At 50.2% G+C, this 25393-nt stretch overlaps 1 protein-coding gene across 2 annotated transcripts in view; it reads left to right on the top strand.

The window, feature by feature from the left end:
• The window catches only part of CDK18 (cyclin dependent kinase 18), an 85508-nt gene extending 65315 nt beyond the window's left edge, over positions 1-20193 (top strand). The window contains exons 6-16 of one of the 2 annotated variants that reach the window (XM_048826727.2): positions 39-153; positions 1147-1241; positions 2233-2295; positions 4344-4467; positions 4965-5085; positions 5530-5627; positions 6372-6477; positions 7022-7064; positions 8112-8202; positions 9657-9734; positions 12461-20193. In XM_048826727.2, the coding sequence (XP_048682684.1) occupies positions 39-153; positions 1147-1241; positions 2233-2295; positions 4344-4467; positions 4965-5085; positions 5530-5627; positions 6372-6477; positions 7022-7064; positions 8112-8202; positions 9657-9734; positions 12461-12495 (969 nt within the window). In that variant the 3' untranslated portion in view covers positions 12496-20193. The remainder of the gene's footprint in view (positions 1-38; positions 154-1146; positions 1242-2232; positions 2296-4343; positions 4468-4964; positions 5086-5529; positions 5628-6371; positions 6478-7021; positions 7065-8111; positions 8203-9656; positions 9735-12460) is intronic. The other variant, XR_012665668.1, reaches the window with a different exon arrangement.
• Positions 20194-25393: the final 5200 nt, after the last annotated feature.

Raw genomic sequence — 25393 nt, 5'->3', positions numbered from 1 at the left:
GAGTTCATGAGCTGCATTTCTCTGTCCCTTTCCCACAGGGCACCTATGCCACTGTCTTCAAGGGGCGCAGCAAGCTAACTGGGAACCTGGTCGCTCTGAAGGAGATCCGCCTGGAGCATGAAGAAGGAGCACCCTGCACAGCTATAAGGGAGGGTAAGGGGCAGTAGATGCTTTTTGTGCTAAAAGGCAACACACACAGGGATGGACCACAGCTCTGGAACTCGTGAGTATAAAGGGTAGCAATTTATATCCGCTTACCAGATGGTGCTGCCTCAGTGCATGGGGCTAAACTTGTTGCCTTCTCAAGATCCCTTCCAACCTGACATTTCTATGATTCAAATGAGCCCATAATTAAGGCTATGTTTTAGTCACAGGTGTTTTTAGTAAAAGTCCTGGACAGGTCATGAGCAGTAAACAAAAATTCACAGCCTGTGACCTGTCCATAACTTGTACTATATACCCCTGACTAAATATTGAGCAAAGGGGCTGCAGGTGGTCTGGGGGGTGGTCTGGGGGCGCCCCTGGTGCTGGGGGTGGTCCAGGTGGCGGCACGCGGTCCAGGACCCCCGCTGGTCCTGGGAATGGGGGCCAGGCGGTCTCACCCTGCTGGTGCTCAAGCAGGGAGGGTTGGCAGGGCTGGCAGGCTCCCTACCCAACTCCATGTGTCCCTGCAGCTCCAGTGGGAGGGAATGCCAGGGGGCTCCACGCGCTGCCCCTGCCATGAGCTCCTGCTCCACAGCTCCCATTGGTTGGGAACTGCAGCCAATGGGAGCTGCAGGGGCAGTGCCTGCAAGCAAGGACAGCGCGCAGAGCCTCCTGTCCCCTCCACCTAGGTCAGGAGCTGCTGGGACATGCCGGCCGCTTCCGGAGAGCCCCCATGACTGTGTGAAAAGGAGGACGCTGCCTGCAATAGAAAGTTAGTAGCGAATCAGACTTCCCTTAGGGCTTGATGGGCAGCTCAGCAAGCCAATCCAAACCCACTCAGTCCTGAAGGACTGACTCTTCCATCTGCAAAACACTGACCCGGTCCATGAGGAACAGATGTTGGGACCCATCAGCCCTGCCTGGGCAGGTTGCCACCCCTCATGACAAAGTTTGCCGCCAATGGGTCCTCATGACTAACGCTGTCTTCTTCTTGCCTTGCAGTTTCCCTGCTGAAGAACCTGAAACATGCAAACATTGTGACCCTCCACGATTTCATCCACACGGAGCGCTCCCTCACCCTTGTCTTTGAGTACCTGGTGAGTCCATGGGCTGCTTGCCTGGGCACTTGGTCTTGTGCTGGGGCAGTCTGGACACCCAGCTTTTCTCCTGCTGAGGGAGGGGTGGGGGCTCCTTCCAGACACAGGAACGGTTCATGGAATGATGAGAACTGCTGGTTGCAACAAAAGAGAAAAAATAGCAGAGAGAATCACGGGGAACAACATTTTTTTGTTTTTCAAAATTCTGAAAATTTCCAGACTTTGAGAATTCCCTGACCTGCTTTGTAATAGGTCAAAAAAGGGAACATTTCACAGTAATTTCATCAGCTATTTCCCTGATTTTTTTTACGTTACTATCTGTTTATTTAGAAGTATATAGAAGGGTTTATAAATCCTTGCCATGTAAATATCAGATACAAAACAATCAACATTACAACAATGAGAATTTGTTTAAAGAGACATTATGCAGGAATATAAACATCAGATCGCTCTGTGTACCAACCAGGGAGTTACCACATTGCAGAGTGAGCATCATTACAACACCCACACAATATTAACATTTGATAGATAGGCCTGGTCTCTTCAATATGTGCAGTCAGAGATTTCACTCAGTTTTTTTTAATTAACAAAATATTTATTCACTTCTAATAACAATTGTCTGCTCTGAGCTCCTGTGTAACGTGGACCATAGAATTTCACCCAGAGATTGCTGTATCAAGCCTGTTCACTTGTGTTTGAAATGAGGGAGGCAAAGTTTTCCTAGCCCTCCATCTCCACCCATTCCCCCTAGCCACTTGGGGGAGGGTTTGGGATGATCGTAATGGTTCTTTCTGACCATAACCTCTGTAAATCTGTGAAAAAGGTTTCAGGGCGTGTTAAAATTATCTGTGAGATTTAGCCACCCAGCCCTTGTTAAACCTCACTCACCAGGCTCAGCTTGACCATCGCCATGTGTTGTCAGTAACTTGCTGGGCACATGGTTATTCATGGTCACTTAGAAGGTTCCTTCGGGATGTGCTTGTCGTTGCAGGACAGTGACCTAAAGCAATATCTGGATAACTGCGGGAACCTGATGAATATGCACAACGTGAAGGTACGAGACCACTATCTTGTGGAAGGGGTTTACAAACTCTCAGGGGATGCTCTATGGTGGCCATGTTGAAGACCCAGGGAACTGAAGCAAGCCGCATTGCAGTCGTTGGGGACTCAGACATTCACACTCAGATTATTCAGACGATCCAGTGTGCATTATCATGTTCTTCTCAACAGTGAATTAATCTGCCATCGCACTGCCCATTCACTTAGCATTGTTAGACGCCTCTGAAGTTCCTCACCATTTTCTCTGGCCTGGACTAACCTGAATAAGTTGGTGTCATCTGTAAACGCTGTTCATCCCCTTTCCTCAACCATTAATCAGTAGTTTTACTAGTTGTCTGTATTACCGTTCATCCGAGGGCGATTTCATTTCCTTCCTAGCATCTTACTGCAGGACCTTGTCAATGGATTTTAGAAAGTTCCCGAGACAGACACTCCGCCCCTTGTCCAGTTCCTAGCAGAGTGGGGTGTTTGGTGTTAGTCTGGTGGCAAATGAGGAAACTGACTTAATTAAGGACAGAATGCAGCTACACTGCGGGGAGGGAGGGCACACTTCATAACTTCTGGAGACCGAGCTGACTGAACACCCCAAGAGCTCCTTGCATCCCTCCAGTCCCCTCTATTTCAGGGCCTCCCTGCAACTACTCCTTCATCTCCCCCCACCAGGAGTTCTGTGTGCCCCACATGTCCCCTCCACCATACCAGAGTTCCCCATTCTTCCCCCCACCCATGTTATGGACTCTGTCTGCGCCCCTTCCTCACATTCCCACCTCATATCCCCCACCATATCAGGTCCCCCGGTTTCCCTCCTCCCACCAGGAAAGGTGTGGGCCTCCCATTCCTCACCACCATTGAATTTTGTCTGGGAGGGAAGTTATTCAGGATGTCAGCATGTTAGACTGTCTTGGGAGGATGAGCAGGGCTATTGTTATGCTGGGCAGCAATAGGAGGGGCCATCAATTCAGTTATTTAATCTGTAAACAATTGCAGAGGTGCTTGAAGCTGTGGCCGCGCTAAACAGATGTCCGGGTTGCTGGGCATCCCTCATTTCCCCCCTTCCGGTTTTCCCTAAAATCGGTAAAGTTCTGCCCCTGGATGCCTAGAACATTTCCTGAATGTTTGGAATTGGTTGCATGTGGCAGAAGGAACTTCCAGACAAACACAGAAATACCATCAATAATAATGATCATAATAATTATACCCAGCTCTTACCGAGTGCTTTTCATCAGTAGCTCTCAAAACGCTTTTCATCCAGTGGAGCGCCCGGTCTTTGCAAGCTCTGCCAATGAGTCAAAGAGAGAGAGGATCTCATGCTATGCTGCCAAAAAAAAAAAAAAGGCCCTGGCCGTGAGTCTCAGAGCTTGGGTGTGCAGACTTGGGTTCACGGGGCTCCTGCTACAGAGTTAAAAGCAGCCAGGTATCGGTTCTGGCTCGGGCTGGAGCGTGGGCTCCGAAGCCGGAGGAGGGGAGAGGCCGAGCCCCAGGCTGAGCCGGAACAGTTCTGAGGCTACTTTTAGCTCGTGTCTGAGTCTGTCGAGCCAGGCCCTGAGACTCATGGCCACGCAGTGGAGATGTATTCGTCGGGTCAGATTTGCATTGACACACTGAAGGCCAGACTGTGTAAAGAGGCCCTGGCTGTGTAGAGGGGCCTTACAGTGGACATGAATGTAATTTAGAAGTCAGTGTAATCTGCAGCCATGTTAAGGCCTCTGTACGCTGCCACATTGGTGTAAAGGGGCCTTAGCGTGGGTGTGAATCTGGCCCTTATTCTTGTGCTCCAGGCTGGAGACGCATCAGTGCTGGCTTTGCACATTGCTCCATCCAGGGGTGGCACCTGTACAAAGTCTGAAATCAATCCAGAGCTGTCCACTGTGATTTTTATTCCCCGTTACAGCTAGTGATCATTACTGTTACAGCTTGCATTTATATCCACACTGAAGGATCCCAAGCCCATTGCAGGTTCTGCTTGTCCCTGCTCCGTGCTGAACAACATGCCAAACCCTGCTTTCCCTCTGCTCTCACCCCTTCTGCTCCCCTCCCCCCAAGATTTTCCTGTTCCAGCTGCTCCGCGGCCTGTCCTACTGCCACAAGAGCAAGATCCTGCATCGAGACCTCAAACCGCAGAACCTGCTCATCAACGAAAGGGGAGAGCTAAAGCTGGCTGACTTCGGTGAGTAGGGCAGAGAGAGAACAGCACTGGCCTGGGTTGGACCAGGTTCGGGCTGTGCAGACAACAGCGGTTATGCAATCCCTGGAGCTGCAGAGCAGCATCGGGCAGGGGCAGCCCCAGACACAAGCTTGCTTGCACTTCTCAAGCTGGTGCTTTGGTCACCTCTGTATGGAAACTGCTTGCTCACTTAGCTAGGTTTCAGCTTGGTGCCTGTCCTCTGAGGCGCACAGGTTAGGGGCCGGGCTTGGTCTGGGAATGCAGGGGGGCAGGACTCCTCTGGGAACACGGCTTCAGCACCTAACAGCTCCCATTTAAGCTCCTAAATGCAGTGGGCCAGATTGTCAGACGGGCAGCTCCAAATCTGTCTTGCTGCATTTAGGTGCCTAGATGGGAGCTGAATTGTTTTGCAAACCTGGCCGTGCAGCTCCCTGGGATGGGCGCACTGCTGCCGCAAAACACAACAGGAGCCGTCTTGCTAACATCCCTTTCGTCCCTAGGTCTAGCCAGAGCCAAATCAATCCCCACGAAAACATATTCCAACGAGGTGGTCACTCTGTGGTATCGGCCCCCCGATGTCCTGCTGGGATCGACTGTGTACTCCACACCCATCGATATGTGGTGAGCTGGCATCTGCATGCAGGGCGGGGTGGGACGGCTCCATCAGAGTCCCACATTAAGATTCCAAGCTCTCGGGGCAGGGGAATTCATTGTCCTCCGTGTGTCTGTACAGCACCGGGAATCCTGCTGCCCAGTTAAATAATGTTCAACAATAACACTGGGCTGCCGCCTGCTTCGGTTTCTGTGCCGTGTCCTGCATCTCGGAGGGCACAAGCTCTTTGGAGCAGGGGCGCTGTGTCACGTGAACACGTGCGGCACTGTGTGCATGGTTAGCTGTAATAATAGTGTGGTAGCTCTGGGTACTGATGTCTCTTCCAAGGGAACTGGTGGGAGCCTTATCCAAGGGCTGGAACTGGAAGAAACCAGGCTACGTTGGACACAGGGCAGGGACGGACTAGGACGGCTTTCCCATCTCTAATTCCAGTGTCTCTGCTGCTCCTTTAGGGGTGTGGGCTGCATACACTACGAAATGGTCACAGGACGGCCCATGTTCCCAGGCTCCACTGTGAAAGAAGAGCTCCATTTAATCTTCAAGCTTCTTGGTGAGTCTTCTGCATTCTCCCTTGTCTCCACGAGAGGGGGGTGGCTGGCTAAGCAGAGAGGGAAAACTGTTACCTCCCTGGTGCTGCTAGGCTGGCCTTTAACTCCCATCCTGTAAATCTGGTAGGATTTATGAGAGCAGTGGTTCTCAACCAGGGTAGGCAGAGGTCTTCCAAGGGGTACATCAATTCATCTAAATATTTGCCAAGTTTTACAACAGGCTACATAAAAAGCACTAGTGAAGTCAGCACACACTAACATTTCATGCAGACAATGACTTGTTTCTACTGCTCTATGTACTGTCCACTGAACTGTAAGTACAATATGTTAAAAATGAGAAAGTCAGCAATGTTTCAGATCCAATGTGCTGTGACACTTTTGTGTTTTTATGTCTGATTTTGTAAGCGAGTAGTTTTTAATTGAGGTGAAACTTGGGATACACAAGACAAATCAGACTGAAAGGGGTACAGTAGTCTGGAAAGGTTGCGAACCATTGTACTGGAGAATCAGATCCTTTCTATAAGGTTTTATAATCTTCTTGTAGAATTTGATAACAGAGAGAGAATTCTCTATTCAGTTCCAGAGGATGGTTCACACCACCTATAGAATAGCCATTGTTTTTTACTAGAGACAGTGGGGCTTTTCCACAGGGAGCTATTCTCTCTAGTGTCATCTAGTGTCGTTAAGAGCAACTTTCCATCGCCCATGCACAGGGTGATGTGTGTAAACCTGCCTTTCTCCCCCAGGCACCCCTACAGAAGACTCCTGGCCTGGAATCACATCCAACGAGGAGTTTAAGGGTTATCATTTCACCCGGTACCAAGCCCAGCCCTTGATAAATCATGCACCCAGGTATCTCCCTTGAGCAGAGACCCACACTTGCACTGTGGTTTCAGGCTATTCACAAATGGGAGACTAGGGCAATGAGTGTTGGGGTAGGGGCTGGACTGATAGCCCTGGATGTTAAGGATCTCCGCCAATCTCCAGAACAGGTGCGGGTGAAGCCAGCACCAGAGCAGGCCTCCTCCACTGTGCCCTGCTAATGTGCAAACAACTTGCCCTGGAAGGATGCCCCTCCAGGGGCTCGCGGATAAGTACCCATCTGCCGGGCTTATTCCATCCTTTCTGCTGAGACTGCCACCACACCAGATAGCAAGTGTGAATAATGGGGGGCTCATAGGGTCCTATACAAGACAAAGCTCCTACTATCGGGACGGTCCTGATAATACTGGGACGTCTGGTCACTCTATAAGGGGTGCCAATTAAGACTTGGAACCCCGCCCACCAGATGTGCAGGGCAAGGCACTGTCCCCCATGGTGCTCTCACCGCCCTGCAGTGAGATCCTGAGCAGTGTAGAGTCTCTGGGGTGTGGTTACAGTCTCCTTCTTTTCTCAGGCTGGACACGGAAGGGATCGACTTGCTGATGAGCCTCCTCCTGGTAAGTGGCCTGACCGTCCAGCCAGACTGCAGGGGGATGTCTTGGGTGGACCTGCCACCATGGGGCTCCGGGGCTGCTGCCTTCCTTCCTGGCTACCTATCATCGTCCTTCTCTTCGGGGGGGCTGGGACATGGGGCCTGGCCAGCTGCAGCTGGGAACACTGCACACACAACAGCCGACCTGATGCTAACTTGGGATCAAGGCTTTTCATTGGGAAGCACACAGGGAGGGGCTTCTATCGGAGGAGCCAACTGGGATATGTCCTGCTACCGTCCGCCTTGACGAAGGCATGTTCGTGTCTGATCATGCGGCCTTTGGAGTCCTCTAGAGAGCTTCCTGGGCACTGGATCAGGCCCTCGTGCCATAGAGCAGTGGCAAGGGGTTATGGATCCAACTAAGCCATTTCTCTGACCCTAACACCAAGGTCTCAGTAGAGCTTAGTACCAACCCACTCCCATTACTTCAACCCGCTAACTGCCCTGAGTTCACTCAGAAACTCTCCTGAACTTTCCTCTGTGGCTGGACAAGCCCTTCTACCTTCTTCTCCTGGTTCATGTCCTCCTTGATCAGAGCCCTTGTCATTACCTTCCCTTCAGCTTTTAGAGACGAGCCCATTTGTCCCTGTATTTAAAGTCAGTGGAACTCCCGAACTCCAACCCAGTATCTCACCTGCATTATCTGGTTGCTCACCTTTTCTCTGCTGCCAAGTTCCTGGTTCCACTTTCCTGGATTTGCCCAGAAACACAATGCTGCCCTGCAGCTGCTGCTGACCAGAAACGAATGCCATTTCCATCACGGCATTACTCCCCAGTGCCCACGTAGGTGCCCCAGCGTGGGATTTGGACACCCTACCTAGGGGCCCTGATTGAAAATTGAGGAGCTTGTCTCCACCTTCCCTTCCCCGTCTTCTCTTCTCCCACAGAACCTAACACGCAAACACACACACTACACTCTATGTGGTGACACACACAGAGCACAGATAAACACCTTCACGCACACACTCAGAGCTTATGTCGCCCCACACGCCGTTTTCTGTGGTTTTTACAGTACGAAGCCAAATGCCGGATCTCCGCCGAAGAGGCCCTGCGACACCCTTACTTCAAGGCGCTGGGGGACCGAGTCCAGCTCCTCCCTGACAGTGAGCACACAGATTATCCTGTTGGGCTGTCCAAGGGCAGGACACAGCACTTCAGGGGCTGCCCAGCCAGTTGTTACATTTCTTACTGACACCCTTTGGGAAGTAGCACAGCCTCCCCCCGCCTGCCCATTGCTGAAAAACCCCGTGGTCTGAGTCATGCGCCTCTGTGAAGTCCCCTCGTCGGTATTAAGCTAGATTCGGACACGTAATAATAACAATACTTAGTAGGTTCAGAGCACTTTACAAAGAAGGTCAGGATTGTTATCCCCTTTGTACAGATAGGGAAACCAAGGCACACAGAGAGGAAGTTTCTTGCCCAAGCAGGCCCGTGGCAGAGCCAAGAAGAGGACCCAGGTCTCCTAGTTCCAGTCTAGTGCTTTGGCTATGCTGCACCCATGGGCACTGGGCCCAGCCAGGCTATGTATCTAGGCTCCCTCGTCCCCGCATTCGGGCTCAGTCCTGCACTAGGCAGGCAGGGAGCACGTCTCACGTCAGGGCCCGGGGAAGGTGCTGAGGGGAGCTGGTAAAGAACCAGGTTTCATCAAAAATGAATTTTTTTGTGGAAAAAATCTCTGTTTTGACAGTGTTTTTCGTTGTCTGAAAAAGTTTCTAAATGAAAAATGTCTGGTGGGGGAAGAGGTTTTTTTTAGTATTTTTGAAATTGTTCATGTTGCTAGTGTGAGGAACCTGCTTTTCCCTCTGACAAAACCAGGGAGAAGGTCAAGAAGAGCGTTCCTTTCAGAGTGTTAGAGACACTTTCAACCCTTTCTGACTCTTTTCCAACTGGCACAAGTTGGAAGACAGTCAGAAAGTGGGAGTTTCGCAGGTTTTCTCACTTCCTTTATTTCTGAAATGTTTCCCGTGGGAAAACTGTGGTTTCCTATGGGAAAACTTCAAATGAGCATTTTTCCTGTGAAAAATTCCCACAGGAAACTTTCCCATTAGCTGCCCAGTTCCAAGCCGATCAGGACAGAGCGCACGGGGCACCGCTCCTGTGTGAACGAGAAGCTGCTGAGTCGTCCTGCCCCACAGCAGGCGGTAGGCCTAACAGGCAAAGGCAGAGCCTTATTAACACCCGAAGGATTGTGCTTAAGCACGGCTCTTTAGAGAGCCCCATTCCGTGGCTCTGTGCCCGATTAGAGAAAGGGAGCCAGGTACTCAGGCGGCTTGAAGCTGTGGCATATTAGGGAGGGGAATTGTGGGTCCAGGGACACCATAGTGTGAGGGATCTGGGGACTCTGGGCACTATCGGGGCAGGGGAATTCTGGGCCTGTGGGAGCTGTGGGGTGGGGGATCTGGGCATGACAAAATGGAGAATTCATGGGAGCCGCAGAGTCAGCGCCATGGGAGAAGCTCTGAGGGTTCATTGGTGTTTGGCTTCCTATGGAAGCTCAGATCGCAGCTCATCCAGCCAGTTGCATTAACTCTCAACTTCTCTCTTTCCTTTCACCCAGATGCCTCCATCTTCTCTCTGAAAGAAATACAGCTTCAAAAGGACCCTGGCTACCGAGGTTCAGCCTTTCAGCAGTCAGGTAGGACGCTGCAGCGGGGCACAGAGCCCTAATCTGGGCCCCGTGGGAGGAGAGGCACTCTAGAAATGCTCAGAGCTGGAAGGTACCATGCTCTCCGGCAGCACCTTCCATCTGAGGATCCCAAAGCCAGAACAAGCACATGTGCAATTAACCGCACAGCCCCCCAGGAGGGAGATAGTGTCCTATCCCTGCTTTCAAATGGGGGAAACTGAGGCACAGAGAGGGAACTTGTCCAAGGTCACACAGTGAACCTAATTCTCCACTGCATTGCATCTTTGGGAGTAATTTACTCCCCGGTGTAAAACACTGCCAGGTCAGAACCCTGAGCCCTCACCAGTGGCTGTGTTTCACACCCACTTCCCTCTAGCATGAATAACAACATGAGGTGCCAGGCAGCAGGTGCCCAGGCCCATTGGGTCTGTGGGTCTAGAATTCAAGGGCCCGCTCCTCCTCTCGCTTACACCAGTTTTACACCACGATCAGCTGCAGAGTTACTGCAGATTGACACCAGTGTGAGTGAGAGCTGAATCAGGCCCCAGGTCTCCAGAGTCAGTGCTGTGCTTTCCCCACAAGAGCTAGTCCCTCCCCTGTGGGCGGCCCTGTGAGACGACAAGGCTTTGCCCACACTGGAGTGGGAGGGGTGAGTCCCAGCTCAGGCAGACGTACCTGTGCTTCAGCCACATGGGCAGCAGGGGGCGCTATTAGCTTAGGGCCCAGTCCTGTCTGAAACCGTAGGTACGTAATGGGGCGGCTAGCCCGTCCTGCCACCGCGGCTACACCGCTGGTTTTAGCACACCGGCTCCATCACAGGGGATGTCTGCCTCAGCTGGCAATTACGCCCCCAGCCCAGTGGAGACAGACACTAGAAGCAGCAAGGCCAGTGTGGGGAGCTCTGCCTCCCACACCGATCCTGTCTCCTGCTGGCCTTGGGAGATCCTGGCCTGCCCCGCGCTGGTGTGGTCACGCTGACGCCCGCTGCAGTGATAACACTGGACTGCATCCATGTGCAACGCCTCAAGCACCTGGTATCCTGCCAGCCTTTCCACACTGTCCAGGCAGTGCCATGCGGGTGATGTGTACGCCGCGCTGCGGTGACCTTCTCTTCCAAGCAGCCAGGCGGGTCCCATTGTTTGTTTCTCAGATTAATGTCAGGGGAAAGTCTGTTTGGATTAGTGGGAAATGCCTCAAAGCAGCCTCTCCCCATCCCCTTCCCCATATGCAGGTGAACACACCTCAGAGTCCCCTAGCTGATTGGGAGGAGGTTATTAGTGAGGGGAAATGATTGGGCCTAATTATGGTGTCATGACTAAGCGTCAGGACTCCTGGGTTCTGTTCCCAACTCTGCCACTGCCCTGCTGTGTGACTTTAGGGACAAGTCATGTCCCGTCTGGAGATTTACTGACCTGCCATATCAGGAGTGAGTGGGTTCTCAGGTCGGCACTTGGAGTTCCACAGAAGAAAAGCAATACGGTACCCACTGAGCAGGCCAGACACAGCTCCCAGGCCTACCTCCCCAACACCCCACCTTAGAAGATTCAGATCCAGATCTTTGTCGTGGACCAAACCAGAACCCTGGATTAGGGCGCTCATGACCAGGGAAGTTTGGATCAAGATTCAGATGTTGTGGCTGACCCTGGACCAAACTAAACACATCAGATCACAACATCCCTGAGCTTAGGGCGAGTTCGGCTCCAAAGCCTGACACGCGGGGCCCTTCTTCTCCAGCTTCATATTATTGACACATTTGTTAATATTCAGCTGTGTCCAGAAAAGCACAATGGGGCCAGTGGCCCCCTGGCGTAAGTCCACTGGCTTGGATGCAGTTATGTCAGGGATCAGTCTTGGCCTGAACCACGCTGCATGGTCTCCAGACTCTGTTTCCTTGGCTCAAAGGTTGTAGCGGACTCATACATTTTTCCACATGACTTAGCCACTAGAAGGAGACATTGCACGAGACTGTTAGTGGGTTATATCATCAAGAAGCATCTCTGTTCTAGTCCAGAGTTGGGCAAACTATGGCCCACGGGACAGTCCTGCCTGGCCCCTGAGCTCCTGGCCGGCTGTTCCCCCTCCCCCGCAGCCTCAGCTCGCCATGCGGGCAGCACTCTGAGCTGCCGGACTGCGCATGCCTGCAGGGCAGCGCGTCTGGTTCCGGCCAGGCGGCGCGGCTCCAGACAATCTGCTCTCAGCGGCATGGTAAGGGGGCCAGGGCCGGGGGGTTGGATATGGGGCAGGGGGTCCCAGGGGGCAGTCAGGGGACAGGGAGCAGGGAGCGGTTGGGTAGGGCAGAGGTTCAGGGGGGGTCAGGGGACAGGGAACAGGGGGGATTGGATAGGGGGTGGGGTCCCAGGGGGCCTGTCTAGGGGTGGGGGTGTGGATAGGCATTGGGGCAGTCAGGGGACAGGGAGCGGGGGGATTTGATAGGGGGTGGGGTCCCGGGGGGGTGGTTAGGGGCAGGGGTCTCTGGAGGGGGCGGTCAGGGGACAAGGAACAGGGGGGTTGGATGGGTCGGAGGTTCTGAGGGGGGCAGTCAGGGGGCGGGAAGTGGGAGGGGGCGGATAGGGGGCGGGGACCAGGCTGTTTGGGGAGGCACAGCCTTTCCTTCCCGGCCCTCCATACAGTTTTGCACCCCGATTTGGCCCTCGGACCAAAAAGTTTGTCCACCCCTGTTCTAGCCTTTCTGATCTCTGTCTTTGTCTCTCTCTCTCTCTCTTTTACTCTTCCAGCCCGAGGGAAAAGCAGGAGACAGAGTATATTTTAAACCTGGCTCTTGTTCCCTTTGTCACCATGGAGATCAAAGCACTGAGAAAGGAGAGGACTTCATGCTCCCACAGGACCCATCCACAGAATTGCTGACTCTAACAGGAAGATACTGGAACGCCCCTCTACCATGGGGTGCCCTCTGTCTGCCCCCCAGAATCCCACTTCTCACACCAGTCATCCCACCAGTAGTTCTTGTCAAAGGAGCTCTGCCCCCAGTTGCTCATTTTTCATGTGCCACCACCAAGAGTAAACTACTGCGTTCTATACCCGGGTAAGGTACTTTAACTAGTGACTAGCTACCCTGGGAGTAGCCCTGAACTCAGGAGACTTGTGTGCCGGCCTTGTTACAGTCCTGTTTGCTGCAGGACAGGGCGGTGATCTGGAGTGAATAGGGGCGCTGCAGGCAGAGGGCAGAATCTCCAAGGATTGGCAGACAGCTGGGTGGTCATATCGCAGAAGACATTTCTGTGAATGCACGGCATGCCTCTGCTTGGGCACCCTGCTATGCCCACCGGTGGGGAAGTCAGACCTGGCAAGACGCATTGCACTGAATGAAGGACATGCTCTCACCAGCAGGGGGCGCCCTACGGTGAGCCCCATCCAGGGCTTCCTGACATCAGACATTGAGTTGGGATGGAAACATTTAACGAGGGAGCGCTCCCCTTCAGCCCCTCCCCCCATGGTTATCAACCAGGGATCCCTCTTCCCCACCCCATAATTTGAGTCTCATGCACAGTTCCTGGGATTGCCTGAACGGCAGCCCCAGGAGGTGCAGAGGAAAGAGGCTGTTAAGAGGAAAATGCAGATTAGCTGGATTCCTCTGATCCCCTCAGTTTCCCCAACAACCTGCCCCCCCCACCTACCCCCACAAGTTTATTTTCTAAGCTCTGACACCTGTTTTGCAGCAGTTCCCAGCCCCTCTGATTTAGCGAGAAACCAGTGAAGTCCCGTTTCCTACATCAAAATCATGCTGTGTTTCTAATCTGCCTTGCGCGGAAAGGTGCGTTCCTACTAGGAAAAGGACCCATTTCCCAGCATGCGGCTCTGGAATTGCAGCAAATTGTCCAGCCAGTTGGGCCCATCTTTGAGCTCACCGCAAAAGGTGAACGAGCACAAGTAGTTTCACCTGTTGGTGCAAATGAGCTGTGAATGCACAGTGTTGCGTCATTCCACCTTTGTGGTGGGCGTGCAAAGGTGCCGACCCTACCTCTGCAAGGCTGCAGGATCATGACCCAACTCAAACACAGCACACCCTATTAAGCAGAAAACAGACCCACCTTTCACGACCTACCCGGTTCCCTAGGACTGAGCATATTGGTTTCGCCCCGTGTATTGCACACCTACTGCACTCAATGGGACTCAAGTGCTTTGTGTGCTTTGCATATGTTCCTCCCCCTCTATTCCCAGGCCGTGCTCAATCAGTTCCTGAAACTTTTTTTTTTTTTTTGAAGTTTGAAAAATTTGTCAGAATGTTTTGATTGGTTGGTTGATTTGGGGATTTTTTTATTTATTTTTTTAAGTTTTCATTCCCCATCCGGCTACCTCATCCTCTCCGATACCCATCATGGCCCAGCTAGCACCAGGAAATGATGGGGCATTGCTCTAGAGAGCATGGATCATGGGCTGGTAGACTGACTGTGGGACTGGTAGGCAGGAAGTCCTGAGTTCTAATCCAGACTCTCCTACTCACACACCGAGTAGCCTTGGGCAGGTGATGGCACTCTTCTGTGCCTCAGTTTCCTCATCTGTCAAATGGGGCTAATAATCATTAGCTGCCTCACTGTGAGGCAAAGCATAAGTTAGAAATGGGCCTGGATCTGAACTTTCCCAAAGCTTGAGGAGGTTTGGATCCAAGGTTCCAATGCAGGTCAGATTCTAAATGCTCAGCATGATCATCCCCATGAGATTCCCAGCCCACTCTAGACACCAAAGCAGGTTGGATCAAGTTAGGCTCATCCCAGATAAGCATCCAGACCTCTGTATTGTTTGAGATTTGCCCATCCCTGGTAGGTTTCTTTCGGTGTGTGTCCAGTATACAGCAAGTTGGGGAAAACACTTTGTTTCCATCCATTAACGCATTCAGCACTTCACTGGGTAGCACGTGAGTGATGCGGCCAGCCTTTCTGCATGCACATAGAAAAAGTGTTCTCTGTGTCAGCTGTATCAGGGGTTTTCTTTTGACGTGTAAGAGGAAGGTTTACAATATTTGGTTGGTGTTAGCTAGAGTAAGTTTTAACCCCTGTTCCCCTTTAGCTATCCCTTAACAAAGCTTTTTGCATGAGCATTTCCTAGGTAGAGCAGGAATCCGTGCCATGGGCTTACTCTTTCCATTGCAGACACCTCTATTTGTGGGTGAGTAACTCAATTGACTGTTTACCCCATCGATGAAACTTCTCCTGTGGGCTCTGATTCAGCAAGGGACTTAAGTGTAGGCTCAGTTTTAAGCACCCGAGTAATCCCATTGATGTTAGTGGGCCTACTCACGTGTTACAAGTTAGGCACTTGTTTAAGGAGCTGTGCTAAATTGGGTCCCGTAATGTCCCAGCCTAGGGGTGAATATGGACCTAATCCATCTGCCCCCTTGTGAGTTATAGGGCCAAGTCCATCACTAGCCTGGGACAATGCTCCTCATCACTGGAATGTAGAGCACTCATACCCAGTGCCAATGTCTCTTGCTTATTCTCCTACATACCTTGTCTGTGTTCTTCCTGCTCTCATCAGCCCCAGGCTCTGAGGACTCATCTAGTCATGTAAGTCATGATCAGTTATGTTGTTACATCTGTGGCCACCTCTGAATCACAATTGCTACAATTCTGTGCTTGAAGTCTGTTTGGAATTTCCTGGCCACAGCAAGGATAGAACTCAGCGCTTCCTGCTCCAAAGTCACAGGCTCCTGCCACCTGAGCAAAAGGGGGATCCCCACTGAACTTTCTGAGTACAGAACCTATGAAGCCCAGGTAGGCAGGTCTAGTTCCATCCTGTAGAAGTTGCCCTAGAAATTCTTGATGTCCAACATAGTGAGGTTCTGGGGCAGCTAACGATTTGTTACACTGTTAACGACAGCGATGTTTTCATTGACTTTGGGGCAGATGAGGAAACAGTGGTCTACTGGTGCTTGCAGTCTGTTTTCTGAGCACCCGCAGCGCCCACTGAAATTAACTTTTGTCGGAAGTGCCCAGTGCCTCTGAAAATCAGGCCCTGTCTGACTCAGCTTAAATCCTTCCAAGCCTAGGGACCAGATCTTCAGATAAAGGACAGACCAGACTTTAAGAAGGCTTACAGGGGAGCGAGGGCCAGTGGCTTGGTAGGGTCAATAGAATCAAAGAAATTAAAGGTGGGAAAAGATGTTATTAAGTCAGCTCATCCATCCCCCTTAGTCTTTTGGCTCTAACGACACAGGCTTCTCGCACTGGTGCTAAATGAGAACTCCCTTACCTGGCATCATCCAGCAGTCTCTGGAGAGTCTCACAGACAAACACGTCAGCATAGTGCGTACCCTGCCTCCCAGCCAATGCCGATAGGGCTGATTTTCAAAGGTGTTGCTGAGCATCTGAGGCGCCTGTTGGCTTAAGCTGAATCAGTGGGTGTTCAGTGCCTCTGGAAGCCTGCCCCTTTCCCCACCACTGTCCACTCGAGAGAGGCCCACCATGGAAATACTAGGGAGAGGAGAGCAAGGGAGGCAATGTCACCGACGAGTGGAGTCATCCAGGGCTGCAGACTAGGACAGAAGGGTATCGAATGACCGTGACCGTGCAGCCGGGACTGTTTTCTCCAGTGAACGAGAAAGTTATCTCCAAGCCTGTGATCTGTGTGCTCTTTACTCCTGCGTAGCTCTGTCCGTTCCCCCACACACCCTTCCTGAAGGAGATCTCTTGGGCAGGATACTGTTATTTATTAGCCTATTGAGCTGCTATCAGGGTGAGTTTAAGATAACACCTTTTGTTCCACTGCATTATTCCTTGCATAATGACAGGTTTCAGAGTAGCACAAAAGCTTATGCTCAAATAAATGTGTTAGTCTCTAAGGTGCCACAAGGACTCCTTTTCTTTTTGCATTATTCCTGTTCAGGAGAGCGATAGCGCATGTAAATATTTGGCAGCCCTCTGAGCAGGGTTTGATTTATAAGCCCCCAGGACTCACTCCCTGGCAGGGCTTGGCAGGCTGAGTCCTAGTTGTGTGATCTCTGGGTTCCTGCACATGCTCTGCCGGTAAATGCCTTCCAGACACCTACATCGGAGCAGAAGCTTTTAGTACAGTGGCATGAGGACACTGGTCAGATCCGGAGCAAATGTAAATTGCCATAGCCCCACTGGAGCCAGTGGAGCTAGGGCCAGATATACAATGGTATTTAGGTGCCTGAAGAGGCAGATAGGCTTCTACTGGGGTTTACAAAAGCTTCTAAGCAGGTTAGGTGCCAAACTCCCATTGAAAGCCAGTAGGCGATAAGTATCCAACTCGCTGTTAAATCCAACTAGGCACCTATCCGCATGCTTAGGTGCCACAATATGTTTATAAATCTGGCCCCTCTGCAGATTTGCATCTGCTGAGCATTCAGCTCTGTCTCCTATGGCAAATGAATCCAGTTCTGTTCCACTGTGTATGTAGAGCGTTGCATTAATTTGAATGTTTTCAAGGCTGAAGCATTGGTTGTATTTTGTTTCCTAGAGTTTCATGGGCATTATTTGGTAATTGCTTCGTGCAGCTGAGCTGTTTGCAGAAGGGAGATGGCAAATGCAATTGATAATTTCATAGATTCAAGAACTAGAATAGAGATTCAGCCAGGAATCGCTGACCTACCTCGTCTGTTTGACAAGAAGCATGCATTGTACTGTAATATGGTATTGCCATGAGCTGGCACACTTCAAGGCTAATCCAGTATTAGGTTTGTGAGCACAAGTAGTTCCTTGCTGGAAACTGGGTTTCGTTTAGCTCTGTCCCAGTCTGACAGCCAGTTCAGGCAAGGCTTGGAGAGAGTCTTACCCGAAACCTGTTCTATCCCCAGTGATATGTGAACCTTTTCCCCCCTCATGGCCAGCAAGTAGAATTAAAAGGACATAAGAACAGCTATACTGGGTTAGTCCATGGGTCCATCTAGCCCACTGTCCTGTCTCTGACACTGGCCAAAGCCAGATGCTTCAGAGGGAATGAACAGAACAGGGCAATTTTGAGTGATCCGTCCCCTGTCGTCCAATCCTGGCTTCTGGCAGTTGGAGGTTTAGAGACACCCAGAACATGAGGTTGCATCCCTGGCCACCTTGGCTAATAATAGGACCTCCCCCGCATTTAAAAATGCTTTTTATAAAACCTAATAGAAAAATGGCCATGACTTTCATTAACTCAATACATTTAAATCGGTGGATTTAAACATTCTCCAGAACAACAGCACTAAGACCAGGAAGTGAAACTGATCAGTCTAATATCGCCTGATGAAACACATACATGGAATAGTGGGTTAAAAGTAGAGCTGGTTGAAAAACTGGAGGTTGCTATGGTTTTATTTTTTTAATGTTCACAGGTTTGAGTGTGTTTTGACCAGCCTTCAGTGTGGTTGAAATTTTTCCAACAACTGGAATTTCAAGGAAACTTTTCTGCACATTTTTTTTTTTAATTTCTTGGTTTTTTGGTAGACTTCTTTAAATTTCTTGACCAGCTCTAGAAAAAAAGTGAGTTGGATTTTTCTTTCAAATCTAGGCAGTACTCCTTTAAAACGCTGTATTTTTCCGTCCCAACAGCTGATCTCTGGCTCCAGTAATGCCGAGAACGCTCGTGTCAATAATAACGTCTGTGTTACAGGGCAACAATAAAACTTTGTCATTTTATTTCCGACTCCCCATGCACCTTTCCTGGCTTGACACATTTGCAGACTTTTGTTGCGATTTTAAATAGCAAAACTGCAGTGTGTCTGTTCTCATGGTAACGAGGAAATAAGCATTTTGCTCCCTCTCCTTTAAGGTGGATAATTAGAGAAACCATTTTCTCCTTGCTTCCGAGCTGTGTGTGTGTTTTCTCATGACTTGGCTTCACTCAGAAATGAGGTCATTGTTAGAACATGATCTTGAGCAGTTGATTTAACTAACACGATGTTTAACATGACTTTGCAGTCCATGTCATCTTGTAGGGGGAAATGGTGCTTAAGATCAGACCAGCTGGTTGGGGTTAAACCTAGAGGTCCAGCTGGCACCATATATTAACACACACAGATTTCTGTCTGCACTGACTGCAAAGGTGTATTTAACACCACTTTAATTAATATGCCTCCTCAAGGTCATGTTCTAACAGCCTCATTTTTGAATGAGGACAAGGCCCCAGTGATGCAAGAACCTTGAGTCACTAAGGCTCGGGAAAAAAGCAGACAGGTGGAGAAACAGCAGGAAGGTGGAAATGGCTGAGCCCTACAGATTCGCATCTCAGTGGGCTTTGTGCCTTAATATCTGTGTGTGGAGTCCAGGACCCCCATGGGTTTGATTCTGCTCTCAGTGGGTATTCCACACTGGTGGAACTGAAAGCAGAAATAGATCCCTTTATCTTAATTAGGACGCTGTCACTGTGGCCTTTGATAGGAAGATCCCATGTCAGGTGCAGCTGCAAATTTTTGATGCCTGCAAACCTCACTCATTGGAGTGATCCCTACTCAAGGGGAGCATCCTCAGTGGAGTCCTAGAACCAGGCCATAACCAAATGCTACAGCATAATTCATATCAGTTCAACCAACCGGCTCCTAGTGAGATCTCTCAGTCCATAGGGCCTGATCCACTGCTCACTGAGGTCTGTGGAAAGCCTCCCATTGCCTTCAGTAGGCATGCTGCTATGCCTCTGACATCTTAATCCCGAGGGGCCTGCACAGCCCCCAGGGAAGTGAAGTCCCCAGAGAACTGAAACCATCGCACCCCACACTACCACCATTTTCTAGCCCTAGCTGGCCAGAGTCTGCTCAGTTTCACCAGTGCAAATCTGGCATCCCTCTGCTAAAGTCTGGATTTACACTGGTCTAACTCAGAGCAAAATATTGGCCCAGGGGGTTCAACACATGCAGTTCGGTCTTTGTGCGAATTGGGGTTGAAACTAACAAGGCCCCTCGTGCCAAGAGCCACGGATCTTTGCCTGAAAATATTGCTTTAGCTGTACTTTACCTGTTCTTCTCCTGTACTCTTGAGTCTTGTTGTTGAATGCACCTTGCTGTCCCTTCAGAATTTCTTGCTAGTGGTGTCCTGTGTTAACAGGTGCAAATAGTAAGAAGCCCGCTTTCTGGTTTATTCGTCACCTTCTTCGTCCTCAGCATCTTGCTTTTCCTGGAAGGGGAAATATACACACCCACGTGCGCCAGCCACCAAGGGTACCCATACTGTGAATGTTCTCTGGTGTGATTCATTTGCAAATACAAATAATATATTTAACTATTATTGTAAAAACAGAAGATGAATTTTAAAAGGAATCATTTTAAAGGTTTATTCCAAAAGCTGCAATGATTTTTTGTATGGAAAGTTTCTCTGGAATTAATCGAAAGGTACAAAAATAAATAAAAGATGGTATCCTTGTGTCGGAATGTTTTTATAAAGATCCTGCAATTTTTGTATTTCAGATATGCCATGGACTGTTTTGAGAATGTGTTTGTTTTCTTGCTAAGGCTTATATTACAAATGTATTGTGAATGCTACGAAGCCAAGATTGGAAAATTAACTTTATTGAGTAGATGGTAGTTTTGTTTGGGGTTTTATCTGTTTGGAAGGGTTAAATGTCTGCTTTGGTGTGTAGTTTTGAATCAGTGAGGTTGGCTAGTGCAGTCCCTTCACTAGAGCTGGTTGAAGTTTTTCCCCTTACAACTAGGATTTCAGTGGTAGCTTGGTGCTTTTGAAAATCCCCCTAGGTGCCTATCTGTGTGTTTAGGTGCTTCAGTACCTTTGAAAATCTGGTCCTAGGGCCCAGATCCTCAAACATGTTTAGGCACCTAAATAACTTGGAGGATCTGGCCTTAGGTTCCCAGTTTAAATCCAGACCAAGGGCCCAATTCTGCAATCAAGTCTACATAGCCTTCAAATCAGTGGGATTCCCCACATGTTTAAGGACCCAGCCACCTGGTGCCAGCTACAGGATCAGGGCCCAAGTGTGTAGGGCCTGAAAGATGTTGCTATCTGATAGTGGGTCACTGATGGACCTCACCAAGAGTTGGCAGGGAAGAGGTTAATACTTTGTTGGTCAAAAAGGATCGTTGAGTGCCTGGAGTTGGAGGGCTGGACCAGCTGGGGGTAATTGGTTAATTTTCCTGTATTGTGCTGCCTGGAGCTGACTTGGACAGAGAAGATCCATGAGAGCTGAGCAGAAAACCAAGGTGAGCCACTTTGCTGTCCGGTCTCTATGTGAAGACAGTTTTACTGCAGGGGTTCTCAAACTGTGGGTCAGGACCCTATTTTAATGGGGTCGCCAGGGCTGGAATTAGACTTACAGGGGACCAGGGCCAAAGCCCGAGGGCTTCAGCCCTGAGCGGCGGGCTCAGGCCCTGCCTTCAGCCCTGGGCAGTGGGACTCAGGTTACAGGCCCCCAACCCAGGGCTGAAACTCTTGGGCTTCAGCTTCGCCCCTCGCCTGCCCGAGGCAGTGGTGCTCAGGCTTTGGCTTTGCCCCCCACCCACCCGGGGTGGTGGGGCCTGGGCAGGCTCAGGCTTTGGTCCCCCCTCCTGGGGTCATGTAGTAATTTTCGTGGTCAGAAGGCTGTTGCAGTGCAGTGAAGTTTGAGAACTGTTGTTTTACTTGTATTCGTCTGGTCTTTAAAGGGACAGGACAATGTATTTGCAGGAAATTAGCGCCATAATTTCATTTCCTAGGATATGCAGGCCTGGAACCCTTTGTTTTTTCACCTTTCCCCTGCTCCATAATCTTGTGCCACTTCGTGCTAACATGTTTGTTCCCTAGACTTCAAGCTAAACCACACGGCAGGAATACGGATTAAAGGGAGGAGAGCAATTTGTTAGTTACCTAGGAGTACCGGGTTCATCCGCAGAGAAATATGCTGTTCGTTCAGGTTGCTAGACATATCAGGTTCCCCGAGCTGCAAATGGACACAGTGACACATCACTGGGGGGCTGTGTGAGAATTAATTGGCCCAAATTCTCCACTGGTGTAAATCTGTACAGCAGTGCCAGTTTATAGCAGCGGAGAATTGGGTCCATGATGTGTGTAAAGCACAGAGTTCCCCTGATTAGAGGTGCTGTAGCAAGGCAAAGCAGTGCACATTCAGGGCACTTGGAGCTAGCTCATGCCCAGTGCGGAGCTGTCCTACCTTGAGGTGTGTTACCTTCATTAATATCTGAGCAGTGGGCCTGGGAAGGCAGTAAATGTGGTGCTTTCCCAGCTGGAGCATATCTCATCATCCCTGGATCAGACACTTGGAGACCACAGCCTTGCAGCTGACCTGCTTTGTTTTTGCTTAGCACAGGTGACTGTGTTTCTCTCCTTTATCTCCACTTTTGCATGGTCCTCCTAGAGAGACTCAAAAATGCAATAGGCCCTGTGGGAGAGGCAACCTTTCGTACAAGGCATTGTCGCAGGACTTCCCGTTTTTTCCCCGTGGTGAAAGCTCAGGTCAGACACAATGCTTTGCTGTGGGGTGAGGCTTCAGGTGCCTTTACCCAACCTGGATTGAGACACAAGGATAGAGGGGCTTGCCCACAATAGAAACCACAGGCAATTCCAGAGCCCCTGTTGTCTGAGGATCTCAAAGCGCCTCCCAGATAGTTCACAAAGCCTCACAAAAACCCTGTGAGGGGGGTGATGATCTGAGATGGTTTAACTGAGGCAAAGCACAGATATGGCTCACCCATGACTACCCTGCAAGTAGAGGGCAGAACTGGGAATAGAACCCAGGTATCCTGGCTGCCATTGCCCTGGGAGCCCTGACCACTAAACAGTGCTTACTCCTGGCGCTCAGAGCTGTGTGAGCCATAGCCGTTTTCAAACACCACTGCTAGCCGGGTTTTGACCCAGGTCCTGGACTAATTTGGGGACTATAATATGCCGCTGAAAAGAAATCCCAGTCCACAGTGCAGTGCTGAGGGATCCCATACTGGAGCCCAGCCAGCTTCACTCATGTTCAAACAAGGTTGCAGCTGACACAGGTGTGACGCATGGTCAGGTGCTGTACGATGATGTTTTGTTTGTCAAACTGGTTCTGTTCTGTCTTTGTTTCCGCATTGCTCCAGTCACACGGCTGTGGCAGTGGCTGGCAGGATACTGTTGGAATGTGGTCCTGAATCTGGGTCTTTCCCCTGGGGGACTAATGGGAGTTTGGTGTACGAGTTACCCAAACAACTCTGACTTCTTCTAATGAGCTGAGCCTCATTAGCAGATCTATTTTTGTTTCCTTTTTTGACTGATGGCTCTCCCCTTGGGTGCGATCTTCTGCTGTCCATCCCCAGATAACACACCAATAGAGCCCACTGGAATTTTTCTGACAAACTACGGGATTTAGTTTTCAAGGGACAATGTTTAATCTTGACTAAATTTTCTGATTTGTCACTGGGAAAATTCAAAGTAAAATGTTTAGTCTTGGTTGAAGATGTTGCAATGTTTCACTCTGATGTTTCTGAACTGGAATTTTCCCAAGCTTTTTGGTATTTTGACTTTTGGGGATGAAAACAAACATAGAAACATTGGACTTTCCCATGGGATAGAAATGCCATTTTCTAAACAGCTGCCTGCCAGTGATTCTACACAGCATGATCCACCCAGCTTGACCAAGGATCTGTTCATATGGGTTGAGCAAACCACTTCACTCTCTGTGTCTCAGTTTATCCATCTGTAAAATGGGGATGATATTTACCGTCCTGAATGAGGTATTGAGACTATTTTCCCTTCCCCCCCCCCATTAAAATGCAGCCACCCCTGGGAAGGAGCGTGGTAGCTCTTTAACAGCACAAAGCAATAATGCAGAACAGTTTCAGGTTGGTAAATGAGGAAGAATTTTTAATGCATCTGAAACTGCAGAGGGAATTTAGATGAGAGGAATTATTCAAATTGGATGGCCGGGAGACAAGAGTCATGGGATCTTTAATGACCAGACCATGATTTTAGTGTTACCTTTAACCAGGAAGGTGTAATCTAGGGCCAGACATCAAAGTACTCAGCACCCACAATTGGACCAGATTTTCAGAGCATCTAGCACCCAATGTGCTGAACTGTTCTGAAAATCTGGCTGATAATTTCTCCAGAATATGACATTAACGTGCAGCAGTCCTAGCTGCCCATGACCATTCATTCCCAGAGTACAAGCACAGATACTGAACGTGTGCATTCTGGAGGAATTCGACCCATTGTTTGAGAGTTTCCATTGTATTGTGGGTAAAAGAAACACAAAGTCTTTTCTCATTAAGTTTCGATGACTCTGGCTGGGTGTTTCCATTTCCACACAAATTCGCTTAAAGGTTCTTAGGTTGGCCATTGCAGCAGTTGAAAGGGTTTGAAGTTCACGCTCAGTGGGCATGGGGGAAGCACACACATCTCTTGTTCTTCCCGCTGTGCCACTGTATCTGGCTGCAGGCGCAATGCATCAGTGTAGGAGTACTTGCAAGGATATTGGCCCTGACTGGGCCTGGATCTGTGGATCCCTGAAAAGGGTTGAAGGGAAAGGACAAAGGAAGGGCAGCAGAGCTGGGGGAGGGCGTGCTGTACCCCATAGAAGCACAGGCTTTGCAGGCCACATGCTCTTGTGCCTGTGAATTCATAAAGAGGGGTAGGGTTCCTCAGCCAGGAGCGTCAGACGGGAAGTAGAATGCCCGATGAGCACCCTAGTCCTGCTCCTGGGGATGTACTGCCCCAAAGCCTTGCAGCCTTCATCCCTAAAGGTATTTAGGCACCTAACTCCCATTGATTTCAATAGGTATTTGGTATTTAAATACCTTTTCTGAGCTGGGCCTCAGCCGAGCCCAAAAGCTAATGGGAACTCCGAGTGAACAAGCACCCTCCCTTGCAGAGGCACCTATCTTGCAGCTGGTCCTCGGGCAGGTGAGGGCTGGGACCTGCTGCCTGGAGTGGCCAGAATGTTCAGAAGTTGCCAGTGATTCTGGGTGGTTCCCAGGCTGCAGTACTGTGCTGGGAACCCACAACTCCAGATGACGTCGATGCTCGCTCAGCAATTCTGAAAAAAAACAAGTGCCAGGCATCCCGAACCACTGGCCATTTCTGAATGTTTTGGCCAGTGTTGGCAGGAGCTTCTCCATTCGGGGTCTCTGTTCCAGTGCTGGGACGCTAGTCAGCTCTGCCAGTAGTCCCCATGTCCTGACCTGCGGCATCCCTCCCTACTCCGCTGTCTGAAGACAGGCTGTCCTGTCCCACTGCTGCTGGGTTTGTGAGCAAGAGACCAACCAATCCTGCAACTGGGCCTGGGAGGAGAGTCCAGCCAACGCTGCTGTTTGTTTTCACGGTTTGCCCTGGTGTCTTCCCAAGTGAAAAGCTGAAACATACTGCCCCACAGAGCCCCGCCTTCATCAACCCCTTACGTAAGCAGTGATTTCCCCTCTCCTCCAGAGATTCGGCTGAGGGAAGCAGCACCAGCACCATAACAATATTAGATTGAATGATGACAGCCAGCTTCCTGCTTGGAGCTATATTAAAATACAGTCATGACAAACCATGGCCCGTCACAGTAAGCCAGCAATCACCCCATCCGCCACAAAGAGGACCACGTCTGGACAGGGGAGGCTGAAACAGGCTTTCATGCCTCATGCTCCCCAAACAAGAGGGGCCGAGGGCAGCAGAAAGTGAAGAGACGATGTTGCTTAAATACTCAGCTCTCTTTGAGCCATGTTAGCAAACATCAGATAATGTTGTTGGCTGTAGGTCTGCTGCTATTAATAATTCATTCTTGGTTTTACCATGCAATTCACAGCAGGCCCAGAAATGTGGCTG

Source organism: Caretta caretta, chromosome 21 (assembly GCF_965140235.1).
Source record: "Caretta caretta isolate rCarCar2 chromosome 21, rCarCar1.hap1, whole genome shotgun sequence".
Lineage (NCBI taxonomy): Eukaryota > Metazoa > Chordata > Testudines > Cheloniidae > Caretta > Caretta caretta.
This window is presented reverse-complemented; position numbering and strand designations above follow the sequence as displayed.